This window comes from Drosophila rhopaloa, unplaced genomic scaffold, assembly GCF_018152115.1.
Source record: "Drosophila rhopaloa isolate 14029-0021.01 unplaced genomic scaffold, ASM1815211v1 contig_203, whole genome shotgun sequence".
Classification (NCBI taxonomy): Eukaryota; Metazoa; Arthropoda; class Insecta; order Diptera; family Drosophilidae; genus Drosophila; species Drosophila rhopaloa.
In genome coordinates, this window is record NW_025335088.1 from 1367027 (window position 1) to 1382577 (window position 15551).

Consider the following 15551-nt stretch of genomic DNA (forward strand, 5'->3'; position numbering starts at 1 on the left):
TAGCATTTAAAATTTGCACTTAAAAAAACAGTTGTGTAATTTTACATATTACTTAACATGTTGCTCTTAGTATCTAGTATTTTTCCCTGCCTACAACATTTTTATATTTTAAGGATAGCTTTTGTATATTATTTTATTATTATAGATTTGTCATATGAGTGATTCTTTCTGAAACCTATCAAATTTACCGTCTTGGTCTCAAAATTATTTCTCATTTGTATAATCTTATCACACCATTAAATCGCTAAATTTTTGGTTTTGTTTTAGTGTAACTTTGGTTTGCATGGGATAAAACTAAATAAAAATAGTCATAAATTATTAATTAAACTATAAGATTTCAGATGAAAATAAAAAATAAATTTAATTCAGGTAAAAGGGTAAACAAACGGACTTTGGACCCACGCAAAAGGATTCATTTTCTTAGCAAAATATAAAAAAATTGAATAAATCGAATTATAGCCTCATTAAGAGTTTTTCTGTTAAATGATGTATATAAGTTCAATCGGGAAAAATATAATTATTACTTCGTTGTTTATATGCGTTTACTCAGTGATATAGTATTTCCTAGCAATATAGACGGTGCCATTGGAACGGTACAAATTCATTAAAAAATCGACTTAGTTTCATTATTTTTAAGCATCGTAAAATCTTTAATTTTTATAGCAGTTGCAACGGTATTCAATTTAAATAAAACCAATGATTATGAGGTATTTTTGGTTTGATTTTAGAAGTGTGTTTTATGCATTTATATACATCCTTTTGATGTCATATGAGGAAATTGAATAACTTATAAACCGTTAATTTTCTTATATATTTGTTATATATTTGTTATATATTTGTTTCCTAAATATTAATTATTATCTATGCCTTTGAACCTATTTTATTATGGACGAGGACGGAAGCTAACTTCGGCAAGCCGAAGTTTTAATACCCTTGCAGACTTTGCCGAAATTGCTAAAAGTGAAAAAGTAGCGAAAGGAATAAGGTATACATAAGTAAACTAGATTTGCATCGTTTCAAGTCAATTGCTTTTATACTGCAAAAATGTTATATACAAATAGAAAAAAAGGGATACTTTCGCAGCCTTTAACAATTTTTCCTATCTCCTTTAAGATATAGACTTCCGAGCGGCAAGCGCTTTTACCCTAATCAAGATATGCGTAAATAAATAGAATTGGAAAAATTTATGTTAGTAGCTTAAACACTGCGCGAAATATTCTGATAATCATCAAATTTGGACCGATTTCACCCTATTGTTCCTATGGGAGCTATAGGATATAGACGTCCGATCAACACGCGCTTTTATCTTGATCAATGTATGCATAAAAAAATACGATTTGGAAAGATTCATGTCAATAGCTTGTATACTGCGCGAAATATCCTAAAAATCATTCAATTTTAACCGATTTTACCCTTTTGTTCCTATGGGAGCTATAGGATATAGACGTCCGATCGTCACGTGCTTTTACCCTGATCAAGGTATGCATAAAAAAATAGGATTTGGAAAGATTCATGTCAATAGCTTTTACACTGCGCGAAATATCATCAATTCTTGCAAGATATATCCGATTGTTCCTATGGGAGCTATAGGATATAGACAACCGATCGATTTTCAAACTTGATCTGCGTACACATGTTTTAGGACGACTGTGAAAGTTTCAGATCGCTAGCTTTTAAACTGAGCTCGCAAACGGTATTGAAACAGACGGACAGACGGACATGGCTATATCAACTCCCCTATTGATCCTGATCAAGAATATATATACTTTATAGGGTCGGAAACGTCTCCTTCACTGCGTTACAAACTTCTGACCAAAATTATAATACCCTATAAAAATTATGTTTAAAATAGGAGTTTAAAAAATATTGGGTAGGCCCTCTGTCTGCCAAAAGAATGTTTACTGAAAGAATGTCAACTGAATAACGTTGTCGTTTTTGTTGCTTTACAAGAGTGGAAAATTGAAAAGAAAAAAGAAAACGTTAGGTCTCTTTTTCGATTAGACATAAAAAATTAGTTTTAAACCTCTTTTAAACGGAACATCGAAGTTATTTCAAATTGGGTGTCGTTCGACGCTAATTTTCAACAAGAACGAACCATTTTCGTTTTCTTACTTTCACCTGAACCATTTAAAGTCGTTTTTAAAGTCTTGGTATGCACACTTATTTTCTTTTATCGATCTTTTTCGGTTCACATCAGATTTTTATTATGGCCACATATAGTAGTTGTCATATGAAGTGAGGGTAAAGCTTCATTGGTGATACCTCTCAAAATAAAAATCATAATTACTTCGCGTCTTAATTATTATTAACCAAAAATTGACAGTCAGAAAAAAGTTATTTATTTTGTTGATCAAAAGGTAAATTTTTTTTTTAGTTAAAACCACATTAAGGAGCTCAAAGCATTCACCTTTTTAAGAAAGATGAGAGATTCTAATTTAGTTTGTCGTTTCCCAAATTGCTTTTAAAATTATAAAAAGCCAAGCTATTCCAAAACTTACCCAACTTTATCAGATAACCGAAAACTATCGTCACAAGTCGTTTTAGCCTTGATGCCGACCTTTACTTCAGTTGATTCAGCCGACTTTGGTTGCTCCGAACTGGGTGCGAGATTGCAATTAAACGTATCCTCCCAGTACTCAGCGAACCAGGGATTCCTTTGATTTGTCCCTGGCGTCAGCTGCATCATGTAGCGATCAAAGTCTTCAATTATCTCCGACTGCAGTTCCACAGTAATTGCGCCCTCCGCAATGTCCTCCAATCCCTCGAGTAGTTTTTGCTGTTTGCCCCAGCCGTCACTTGCTATCCAATGAAACGGTTGCGATAAATTAGCACGTTTGGCTGCCTGCAAAATCCGCCGTGCATCTTCAGCCCTCGTAAACAGCACGACTCCTCGAGCGTTTGGCTTCTTTTGGAGTTTGCCGATAATTGTGTCGAAAACCTTGTCGTCTGCGGCACTAGGCACTTTTTCGGCCACTGCTATGCATACGTGACGTTCGGTGGCTTCCTTGTGAAAAGCTTCAATCCCATATTCACCTAGTTATTCAAAATACAGATAAAGGATTCTGCTATAAAAGTAGGATTAATATGGAAATCATTGAGTTACTTAAAAATACACACAAAATACAACGGATTACTGTAATGCATTTTGAAAGAAAGTTTGTATTAAATTTCAAAGTTAATTTGTTATGTGTCATTCATTGACGGGTCTTGACAATAAAATATTTATATTGTTTCAATTAATTGATTTTCGCATATAGTTAAAAAATTATATTTTGTTCCTCTGGTTTAAACAACTTTATGGTTAATTCGATAAAAAAAAATATCATTTATTTTAAATCCCGGTTCTTTTAATATTACAATTAGTGTCTAAATTTAATATAGAATCTTAATCTGCTTCCTAGAGACTTACCATAAGATCCCTCCGAATGTATCGTCGATACGTAGGACCAATTAAAATTTTTTAATATATCTACAAGTGCCACGGATTGAAAGGTGTCTGGCGGTACTGTTCTGGCAAACAGGTCGAAACGTGATTTGTCCGAAAGCGTTTTCGCAGTTGACGCTGGTGATATTTGGGGAATATGAAATAAACGGAGCAAGTTTGCCACTTGTAAGGAAACTGAACTGTAGGATCCACCAATAACTCCGAAAACAGGCCCCGACGAAGCATTTTTTCTTAGTTGTGGGCTTGACGCATCTGAGCACTCGAACACTGACGTATCCAAGTTGTTTAGAGATGCTCTGACGAACTGCAGCGACTGGTTGAGGGCATATGTATCTCTGGAACAGGTGTCGAGTATATGTACCCCTATCGTTATTCCAGGAAGTATGTTGGAGTCATTGTTTACGCGATCTATGGCATAGAGCATTGCCTCCAAGCGTTGAACTCCTCTATTATATACTTTTGGGCCGCATGGAGCACCCTCACCTTTTTCATGAACGGGAAATAACCCACCAAGTATTATGTCACCTGGCAGAGAAACGGACACTGTATCCTGACCATGTGCGTTAGTAGGTCTCTTTAAGTCGGTCCCTGGACTCCAGGACAGAACCATCACGACTACTATAATGGTGGTTTCTTTCTTAAGTTGCATTTTTACAGAAGCACTTAATTTTTCTTATTTACAATAATTTAAAGCCGCACAATAAAATGCAAGTACATCTTTATACCTATCATTGCTGGATCTTTATCAAATTATGTAAATGCTAAAAATAGAGACTAAAATACAGTTTATCAGTTTCAAAAATATGGATATGATATATTTTGAATTATTGATAAAATTAAATAAAATAAAGTTAATGATAACACTAGTTTAGCAAATTAAAACGACAACTTTTTCTCTATTACATATATTAGCTCAAGTTTTAATTAACCAATTTTGGACTTTACAGATTGGTTTGTTGTTATATATGCTAGAACTTGTTGTAAATGTGGATAAAATTTAAGAGCAACTATCTTAAATTGCACATTAAAAATACACGTAAAAAAACAAATTAATTTTAAAAAAATAATCCCGTTTCTCGAGTGTTTTGTTGAAATGAATTAACAGGTAAAATGATGTAAAAAGTATGTATTTTCTTCTGTAGTGTGGAATAAAGCGCCGCCTTGCACGAAAAGAAAACTATAGTAGTAGAACCACTTTAAGTAAAACAACACAAGCTCAATGTTTCAGAAAAGGAGGATTGCTTTGAACGTGTCACCGCGAACCCGAACCCCACTACAAGGACACAACTGATGCCGAAGCAGGCGTGAACCGTGAAGAGGAAGACAGTATTAGAGCAAGAATATGCTTTGAAAATTTTTTCTTCAAGGAGCACCAAGCTGAGGTGGGCGTTGTGGCAATTCTGCTGAGCTCGGAGGACCATAAAGAAGACACAGAGCAAGGTGTTTTCAGGAGTCTCAAAAACCCGCTGTATTACACAGTCGCGTTCTTCTTTATGGTCAACGAATTCCACATAGAACGAATGGCCGCGACAAGTGCCGTTTCGCCAAAAAAAACCACTGTTCTCACCATCATTGCCATTGTCGCAATCCAAGAGGCGCACAAGATGATGAGGCCGATTTGGGGACAAGTGGTAAGTGGGTAAAATCTACTTTCTGTTTTTAATAAGTAAGCGGAGACCACTGATCTGTCTATTTTGCAGATCCTAAGATCTTGGAACCGAAAGGACCATAATTTCATTAATTCCAATTCGTTAGGTCAATTACTTACGACCTGCTCCCCTGTAAGAGATATAATATTCGCAAAAAGATCAGCAGCCAGCCACTGATGCATCTTACCGGGCGGGTATACACCAGACAGTACAAACAGGAGATGGACGAAGTGGAGGCGTGATATGTTAGGACACGCCGTTTACAGGACTCTGATGGGAAGAGCTTTTGCCAGCGGACGAAACACCTTTCAGCTCTCCACAATCAATTTTGATGATCACGAAAGGCTCGGGTCGCGAGTAAGAAACGTTGTGGGCTTGACAATATACCATTCTGGAGTTGAAAGATATCTCCTTCTAATTTTTGTATTTTTTGGAAATCGATCTTGATCCTGACTAATGTAATAATGTTGTTTGGAAATATATTTATTTTGAACTCTTATTTCAATTATAAACTCTAAACTTTCCATTTCTAGAAAGTAATTTAGTTATTTACAATTAATTTTTTATTTATTATTTGGTCTCTTGTTTCAATTACAAAGTCGGAACTTAAAAAAGGAAATATAAATTTTATAATACTTATTTTTCCATTTTCTACAAAGTAAAATATTTATTTTAAGTTCAGTCAATTATTATTTAATCTCTGGTTTTAATTACAAAGTCTAAATTTAAAAAATGTGTGGAAATGTTCTAGTGCAAGAAAAAGAAAATAATTTATTTATTTGAAATTAATTTATTAGCAATAATCCTTTTGCTATAAAAATAGTTTTGGACCTCTCAGCTTTATTCAGCCAAAAAGTAAAAGCTCGTCCTAATATTTTTGTACCTAACAGCTTTTGTCTGCTTGTTATTTTGGAAAATGGATATAAATGAAAATTCGTTTCGGGGTTTTCCATATTTTACATCTGTTAATTAACAGAATAAAAAGCTGTAAAAGCGAATGTTACCAAAAGCATTTACCTTAATGTTAAACTTTGGAGTGAACAGATTCTAATAAGAAAAAGCTTAACCAAGAAGTACCAACAAGAATGGTTTAATGTTAAACTTTAGAGTGAAAAGATTCTAATTAGAATGTTTGCACATTTTTAACATAATTTTTTATATAATTTAGCACAATTTAAATTCCTTCTTGTTGTCCATCTTTGCACATTGGTTGTGCTCCATTTTATACAACTTTGCACAACTTGAGTTCTTTCTTTTTATCCGTTTATCTTTTTCCCGTAAAGAAAATAATATAAATATATATTGACTCAAATAAGTCAATATAAAATTACCTTTCTCTCCTTTAATGACAACTATAAAATACTTATACAACTTTAACCGCAAACTTTCTTTATGTTATATTTTTTGTGACACGCGTACGTCCTGTCTTAGCATTACCAGTAGGTTGACTGATTTATCCATGATAAGCCAACGCGAAATCAGTTCTTGTAGAGGCAGCAGCAGCACAACAACAACCAAGAAATCAGCACCAGCATTGGTGGCCAAGGAAAAGAACAACAATGGCAGCAGCCATCTACAACAATCCTTCTAACTGTCCATCTCTCACGGAATTCGAGGGAGAAAAGCACCACAACGGCAGCATACCTAAGAGAAACAACAAGAAAAACACTTCAAAAAATCCGAATAATGGTGGCCTGGTACATCCTAAGAGAACAGTGTTTTTATAAGATTTCTCTTCCGCTTACTCCATGTCCTGTAATGCTTTTTCACCACATTAAACACCGCGCTTACACTGTGGAAAGTGAAAATATTTTGCAGTATCGCTCTTAATTTGACATCCTTACGGGGTATTAACGCGCCTCGCACCTTGTAACAAAATAAAGTTTGTCAATCAGCAATCTGAAAAATAGGACTAATCATTTTTTTTTTTTTCGTTCTTGCATAGGCTTATAATAGGAGGATAGACAAACAAAATGGTGTGTTTAATAAATGTTTGTCAGAATTTGTCGATTTCATCTCGATCGTATGTAGGTATCACCACTAATAACAATAACACGTATCAAAATCCGGACGGACAACAGCTGTGGACAATGGAATGCGAACACAAATATCGCGTTAGGCAATTTATAGCTAACACTTTACAAAGGCCCTCTTCTTTTAATTTTAAATCAAGGTCACCAGTTAACGGGGAAGTCAAATAATACTACCATTACCTACAGGAATAAGCTTAACATACAAAACAGATCTGTTCAGTGATGGATAAGCCTAGTATCCAGATCGACGAAAACCGTACGCCAGTCATGAGAGAGAGCGAGAGGCAAATAGCTGGCGTTCACTTTTCGTCGGGCCTTTTTTTCAGGTCGGTCTCCTGATCGACGAAAAAAATACCAGAAAATTCCATAGCGTTGCCAGTCTGCGGAAAATAACTTTGGGTGAACCCTAGCGGAAAAGATTAAAAAATTTAATCTTTTGGCGTGCGCTTCTCACTGAACATTATAAGAAATGGAGGGAAAAACTCAAAAAACTCACAAAAGTCGATTGCAGGTGTTTACATGTGAGGACAAAATAAAATTAATACTATCTGGGGTGCCTCTTGTCAGAGCAAAATGTTTTTTAGGTCCAGAATGTACGAAAAAACACAATAAAAGTGCAGCTATGAACTTTAAATTAGCAAATAATTATCAGTAAACTAAAAAAACAACTGTTAAATTTAAATTGTATCGTTTTTTAATTTCTTTGTACAGCGGCAGACTTGTCTTGCCAAGGTATTTGATAATATCTTTTAAAGGCTCTTTCCCGCAAATACCATATTTGAATTTTAACTGCTTGTCAACAAATCCAGCTGATTGACAGTACGACCGTAGCACGCTTAAATCTGATGAACTCTCAAACTTTTGGTCACACCGGAAAGATTAAAGTTTTTACGCTAGCGTAATCGTTTGTCGATCTGGATACTAGGCTATAACGATTAACATACTGAACATTTACTAAAAAAGCACAGCTGTCCTAGTATTATTTTAATAAATTGCCAGGCAATACTTCGATACTTGTCGATATCACAATTTTATTTGTTTTTAAGTATATTAAACATTTTATAAATTATCTTAGTAATTTAATTGTTTCAATTTATTTGATATTTGTCTACAACAATTTTTTTTACGTTTACGTTGGTAATGGTTCATGGTGTTTTTAACCATCAGTGTGAAGACGGTATAATAAGAGCGACATTTTTCTCGGATTAGCCAAAACCAACTAACAAAATTAAATTTTTATGTAAGCAATTTATTAAATTAATATTAGATTTCCCAAATAAAAAATGTAATATTAAAACTCTATGATACAATATCAAATTATTTCCATAAAACATGACAGAGCCATGACTATATAAGTATATTTGTCTTACCGTCGGTATCGGTAAGGATGATACTATCGATATATCGAATAATTACTGCAACTCTGCGCCTGTGAACAGAACACATTGCATGTGGAAATTAACAAGAAAAATAGTTTTTGATTGTAAAGATATAAAACTAGAATTACGGTTTGATTTATTGCTGTTTAAAATACACTTAAAGTGGAGTCAATATTAGCCGTATTTTTTTTGTAAATAATTGCATTGTTAAGGCACATATGCTCAGGTAAATTGGAGAGGTATATTCAGGACTGGGCAACAAATATTACATGATGACATTTTGTGCAAGTTGAGTTCACCGTGTTAAGAGAAAAAATAAAATTTTAGGTACCGACATGTGGTTGTCATGCACCGCAACAGATTAAATATATAAATACGGTTGAACTCAGTGACACGTTTTTACCGTCTGAACCTTTGTGATAATTTTGCTTTTCCCATTCTTGCACATTTTACGTCCCATCGCCACAACAGCAACGTCGGCAGATATGTAAAGTGAACAGACTTGATTGCTAAAAGTTGAGGAAATTTGGTTATTAAATTATTTAGAACTCAACACTTCGAAAAAGTTTGTTTTTACGTAAAAACAGAAGAAATTAAAGTAAAATAATTGTCACTATGGTCACTATGCCAATTAACATCTATAAATGGGTACTTTATAAATATATTTAGATATTCGCTGCTTGTTTTTATACGTGCTTTTCCTTTCGAATTTCAGTTACGATTCTGGAAGTAATACACCAATCTATTAACAGGTAAACTATTTCAAGTACATGTAGAAGAAAATTTATTTTAATTAATGTCCTTTGTAGAATCAAATGGTTGTGTGACGACTTATTAAGTGGGTCCAAAATCGCCCCAGAAATCGTCAATGAACGGCAAGGTTGACCGTTTTGGCGATTTCCTATACTACTAACTAACTAATTATACGTAATGCAACAAGCTATATCAACTATATCAACACAATCAGATATAGCGAAAGTCATGCAGCCCCATTCAGCACAAAATATGGTAAGTCAAGTTGATAATTTAAACTTGAAATTTATATCCCTTTCCTCAAATCATTTGTTGTTCACATGTCTGTTAATATTTTTATATGCCTGATATTTGTTTAAAAATATTTCTGCTGGTTTCTCGATTTAATCTTTTTTCCTAATGTCCGATTACAGCTTAAATAGCCACCCTTTTTTGGTGTCCATTTGCTGGTTAAGAATCTTCTGCACCAAAAAAGAAGCTCAGCTGAAGGCTGTGTGCCCTAGCTGCCCACCGCATGCCTTTCTTTCGGTATTGGACGTACCAAATATATTTAATATAAAATGGTGTCGCACTTCTAGTAAAGTAAATAACGATATTTGTGTCCAAACTAATTTTGAGCTAGGCGTTTTATATAATATTTACTCGTTGCTCGTAGAGTAAAAAGGCATTAGTGTATTTTATTTGCCTTTGGGTTGCTTTCACTAATAATGAATTTTATTTAAGTGGGCTTCCTTGCTGAAATTTGCTTGAAAAAAAATTATTTATAATTTAATATAATTAAAAAAAACAAACGTGAAAATGGAGCACAGTTATCAATAGTCGGTTGCTTAATAAACAGCTAATTTTTTACCACTGCAGAGGGTATTATAATTTCAGTCGAAACGCAGTGAATGGGACATTTTCGACACTATAAAGTATATATATTCTTGATCAGATCACCAGAATGGTCGATCTAGCCATGTCCGTCCGTCCGTTTCTATGCAAACTAGTCCCTAAGTTTTAAAGCTTTCTGCATGAAACTTTCCCAAAAGTTGTTTTTTTCTATTGCAGGTAGTCGGAAAAAGCCGGTTATATGGACCAGTACCCACTGACCAAACTAAACAAATTTAACGAAACAATTTCAAAAGCTCAAAATAAACAAGAAAGGAAAGCTAACTTCGGGCGGAGCCGAAGTTGAAATACCCTTGCAGAATATTCTGTAAATTATATTCTCCAAAATTATTCATATGATGCATTCTTGACACTCAAAAAAATCCCAACTTCCTAACTTTACCAAAGTCATGAAATTTCCGATCGTTCAGTTATATGGCAGTTATAGGATATAGTCGGCCGATCCTTAAGAAATTTGGTAGGTCGGATTGGTTGGACAAATATAAAACCCATAGAAAACCCCAACTTCCCAACTTTACAAACGCCAAAGTTATGGCATTTCTGATTGTTCAGTTATATGACAGCTATATGATATAGTCGTCCGATCCCGGCCGTTCCGACTTATATACCGCATGCAAAGGAAAGAAGGGTGTGTGCAAAGTTTCAATTCGATATCTTTAAAACTGAGAGACTAGTTCGCGTTGAAACAGACAGACACACAGATGGACAGACGGACGGACGGACAGACGGACATGTGGACATGTTTATATCAACTCAGGAGGTGATCCTGATCAAGAATATATATACTTTATAGGGGCGGAGATGTCTCCTTCACTGCGTTGCACACTTTTGACAAAAATTATAATACCCTCTGCAAGGGTATAAAAATGGAAAAAAAAGGGATACTTTCGCAGCCTTTAACCATTTTTCTTACGGAAGCTATAAGATATACCCGTCCAATCGGCAAGCGCTTTTACCCTAATCAAGGTATGCATAAAAAAATACGATTTGGAAAGATTCATGTCAATTGCTTATATACTGTGCGAAATATCCTATGGGAGCTATAGGACATAGTGTCTGATCAGCACGCGCTTTTACCTTGATGAAGGAATGTATGAAAAAATACGATTTGAAAATATGTATAGCAATAGCTTTTACACTGCGCAAAATATTCTGAAAAACATCAAATTTGGACGGATTTTACCCTATTGTTCCTATGGGAGCTATAGGATATAGACGTCCGATCGGCACGCGCTTTTACCCTGATCAAGGTATGCATAAAAAAATACGATTGGGAAAGATTCATGTCAATAGCTTTTACACTGCTCGAAATATCATAAATTCTTGCGAGATATATCCGATTGCTATAGGATATAGGCGTCCGATCGGGGCGATTTTCAAACTTGATTTGCGTACACATGTTTTAGGACGAGTGTGAAAGTTTCAGATCGCTAGCTTTTAAACTGAGCCCGCAAACGGTATTGAAACAGACGGACAGACGGACGGACGGACAGACGGACATTTCTATATCGACTCCCCTATTAATCCTGATCAAGAATATATATACTTTATGGGGTCGGAAACGTCTTCTTCACTGCGTTACAAACTTCTGACCAAAATTATAATACCCTCTGCAAGGGTATAAAAATAAACAGCATAATCGGGTTGTGTGTGTAGACTTCAAGTCCACTTTCTTTTTTTTGTACAAAGTATACCGGCTTTCTTTGCTTCTGAGACCGCAAAAATAAAAGTCAGCATTGGGCAAGGACCATTTGGCCTGAAAGAAAATCGTTGGCCGTGGGTTTAATAAAACAGGTATTGAACAAGTAAGGAACCTGCTTTAAATATATTACAAGAAAATTTCACGGACTAAGTAAAGAACAACTTAAGGCTACAATTTTTTAATGGAATAAATGACGAACATTTTTTTAATTTTATGGATCAAATATTATTTTAAGCTTGGAAAGCCTTATAGCTTACAGCGAAGAGCAAGGCGACGTTTTTACCAGGCTTTACGAATTTCAAAAGAAAGATAACAGGGAAGATGGAATGAAAATATGATGGCCGATTACTGCTGGTTTATAACTATATATGGTAGATAGACATTAGGAATAAAAGCTGTTATTAACTGTGATCGCTATTTTTCAATAAATAAATACGAGCAAATAACTTTTAATTTCTATTTTTTTAAGGTGTAATTCGAATATTACCAATATGGCCTTCTATTTTTTTTAATTTCTATAGTTTTACTCGCAGAATTATAAATTTTAAATTGATTTACTTTTGTTAGAAAAATTATATTATCATATTCTGCTAAATGAGTTTTAGGATGTTAAAGGACATTATCACAGTAATAATTTTTAAGTTTGTTAATATTGTTTAAGATCTGTTACCCTTGCAGAGGGTATTATAATTTCAGTCAAAAGTTTGCAACGATCTAGCCGTCCGTCTGTCCGTCCGTTTCTACGCAAACTAGTCCCTCAATTGTAAAGCTATCTGCTTAAAACTTTTCCAAAAGTAATCTTTCTATTGCAGGTAGAGCATAAGTCAGAATCGGAAACATTTTTTTTAAAATATAATTTTGTTGTTTTCAATTGTATTTTTTGTTCTTTGGGAATTTGTAATTTTTTAATACTATGGAATTATTATTCTTATCGAAGCTTTCACAGAGGGTGTGTATTCCGGCAACGAGCACACCTAGTGAACGAGTTTTTCGATTGCTGGACTTACCGTTTCTCAAAAACGATCGCAGCTCAGTCCTCATAATGTTAATAAAGTCATATTTATACATGATAATTACGAAACATGCAAAGAAGGTTTATGCTAGGTTTTTGTTTATTCATATTTTTTAGTTTAAAAATTTAACAAGAGAGAACGCTATAGTCGGGTGCCCCGACTATCAGATACCCGTTACTCAGGTAAAGGGAGTGCGAGGGAGATGGAGATAGAAACTTTGATCACGCATAACTTTTTAACGAATGGTCCGATTTGAAAAATTTTTTGTACATTTCGATAGGTATTGAAAAACACAATAAAACTGCATTTTTACTTTTCCGAAATATTTAAATTTTTAAAATCGTATATAAGCGATTGTGGGCGTTTAAGGGGGCGTGGCACCTTTTTGAAACAAACTTGCGCTGCGTAGGAACTCATAGAATCTGCATGCAAAATTCCAATCTTCTAGCTTTTATAGTTTCCGAGATCTCAGCGTTCATACGGACGGACAGACGGACAGACAGACAGACAGACAGACGGACATGGCTATATCGACTCGGCTAGTGACCCTGATCAAGAATATATATACTTTATAGGGTCGGAAACGCTTCCTTCTAGCTGTTACATACTTTTGCACGAATACAATATACCCTTTTACTCTACGAGTAACGGGTATAAAAATTTAAAAAATGAAGATAATGATCTCGCAGAAGAATTCTGTTTAGTTTTTTTTAAACAATGTAAGGAAAATGTAATCAATGATTTCTCAGAAAAAGAAGTGTTAATTTGTTTTTAATTTCTTGAAATTTTATGTTTGTTTAATTATTGGATAAGGAGTATAATATAAGTTTAATAAGGAAAAAAATAAAAATTGAAGAATTGACAACGGCCCCCGACAAATTCGACGGCTTAGCTGCCGCCGCCGGTTCTATTTTATTATTCAAATAATACGAAAAAACCATGTTTTTGTGTCGTCAGGAAGACGACACAGTTAAAATGTATTTACTCAACGAATGGTACATTAGTGTATGACATTCGAAGAATGTCTTATTAAATTTGTACAAAGAAATATTCAAAAATATTGCCAGGTAGCAATTGTCCGGACGTGTCTCGAAAAAAAGTTGAATTGTTCATTTATTTAAGTGCAATCAGATAGCTACCTCTCAACTACGATGAGGTGATTGGCTAGTTGTGTTGTTGCTCGGCGTGGCACCACGAGCGATTTAAAATTGTTGTGTTGTCAGCTAACGTAGATGTTGTTAGCTGCTTGTTCGTAGGAATATCCACTGTATATAGGACGAACAGAGTAGGCCCAACTGTACTTCCTTGCGGGACTCCAGCTTTGATAATGTAGTCGTCAGATGTTGTTGTGTTGCACCTTACTGCGAAGACTCTGTTGTTGAGATAGACCTCAAGTAGCTTATGAGTGTATGTAGGCAAGTGTGTTTTGATTTTATGCATTAGGTCATCGAGCCAGACTCGGTCGAAAGCTTGAGATACATCGAGGATTATTCCCGATGCTCGAAGGCTGTGCGTATTTCTGATGGCTTTGACGGAAGCCAAATTGATGTGCCGGGGTAACATTGTGTACTTCCAGATATGGTATTAAGCGTGTTAGGAGGCATTTTTTGAACAATTTAGACAGGCACGATAATAAACTTATTGGTCTGTAGGATGGTCTTTTCCGGGCTTCGGTATCATTATGATAGATTTTTTCAATTTGCTCGGATAGTTGCCGAGACGTACTATCCCATTGAAAAATTTACAAATATCCTCAAGGTTTGGAAGTTTAATTATCATTTTTGGTGTTATTAGTCACCGCCCGGAGCCTTTTTCGGTTTCAGATCCCCGATAACTTTCCCGATTTCCTTTGGCTAAAAAAAAATTGGTAAGGAAATAGTTTCAGCTTCGATTTGGGTGAGCCCTCCACAGAGGAAGTATGGTACTGGTCGGCAAAAGTTTTCCGATGTCCCGTAAATGTGCATTTTCAGCGCCTTCCAGGGCTCGGTTTAGTGTGCGAGATGCTTTGAAGATGGCGATCTGTTGGTTTGCAAGCCAATTGCAGATTAGTTTTGAAATGGTTGGTTTGCACGTCCTTCAATTGTGGTGTTGAGTACATCTCTATGATCTTCAATGACGTTTTGCATGTTTACGTTTGTCTTTTGATTGAATTTTCTTGTGCTTTTTAATACCCCTGCAGAGGGTATTATAATTTCAGTCAAAAGCTTGCATTTCAGTAAAGGAAACATTTCCGACTACATAAAGTATATATGGTATATTCTTGATCAGCATCACCAGGAGAGTCGATCTAGTCATGTCCGTCCGTCTGTCCGTTTCTACGCAAACTAGACCCTCATTTTTAAAGCTTTCTGCTTGAAACTTTCCCAAAAGTTTTCTTTTTATTACAGGTAGTAAGTCGAAACGAGTCGGATCGGGCGACTATATCATATAGCTCCCATCGGACAAGAAAAAATTAACAAGAAATGAAGCAAACTTCGGCAAGCCGAAGTTTATATACCCTTGCAGTTAGTACAAAAAGAGTACATTTCGATTTGTATGCTTATATTACTAAAAACAATAAAGCTATGTTGATTTTGAGCTGAATTTTGTCAGATTTTTACATAACTAAAAGCGTAATCCTGATATAGTAAATAATTTCTATATCTCAAAGGAATATTTTAATAAATAGAAAAACCGCAAAATAAAC

General features: G+C 34.9%; 2 protein-coding genes across 5 annotated transcripts in view; one reads left to right on the forward strand and one right to left on the reverse strand.

Annotated features, from left to right (window-relative positions):
- Window positions 1–15551, reverse strand: part of LOC108042590 (metabotropic glutamate receptor) — a 105398-nt gene that overhangs the window by 11881 nt on the left and 77966 nt on the right. Inside the window, exons 1-4 of one of the 3 annotated variants that reach the window (XM_017120923.2) lie at window positions 7312–7352; window positions 6426–6738; window positions 3410–4219; window positions 2499–3033 (exon numbers count right to left, since the gene is read on the reverse strand). In XM_017120923.2, the coding sequence (XP_016976412.1) occupies window positions 2499–3033; window positions 3410–4094 (1220 nt within the window). In that variant the 5' untranslated portion in view covers window positions 4095–4219; window positions 6426–6738; window positions 7312–7352. Of the gene's footprint in view, window positions 1–2498; window positions 3034–3409; window positions 4220–6425; window positions 6874–7311; window positions 7353–15551 lie in introns of those variants that run through there. The other 2 variants (XM_017120924.2, XM_044460716.1) reach the window with 2 other exon arrangements.
- LOC108042587 (eukaryotic translation initiation factor 4 gamma 1) overlaps window positions 8544–15551 on the forward strand; it is a 31772-nt gene continuing 24764 nt past the window's right edge. For both annotated transcript variants that reach the window (XM_017120919.2, XM_017120920.2), the window contains exons 1-3: window positions 8544–8732; window positions 9222–9258; window positions 9316–9514. In XM_017120919.2, the coding sequence (XP_016976408.1) occupies window positions 9437–9514 (78 nt within the window). In that variant the 5' untranslated portion in view covers window positions 8544–8732; window positions 9222–9258; window positions 9316–9436. The remainder of the gene's footprint in view (window positions 8733–9221; window positions 9259–9315; window positions 9515–15551) is intronic.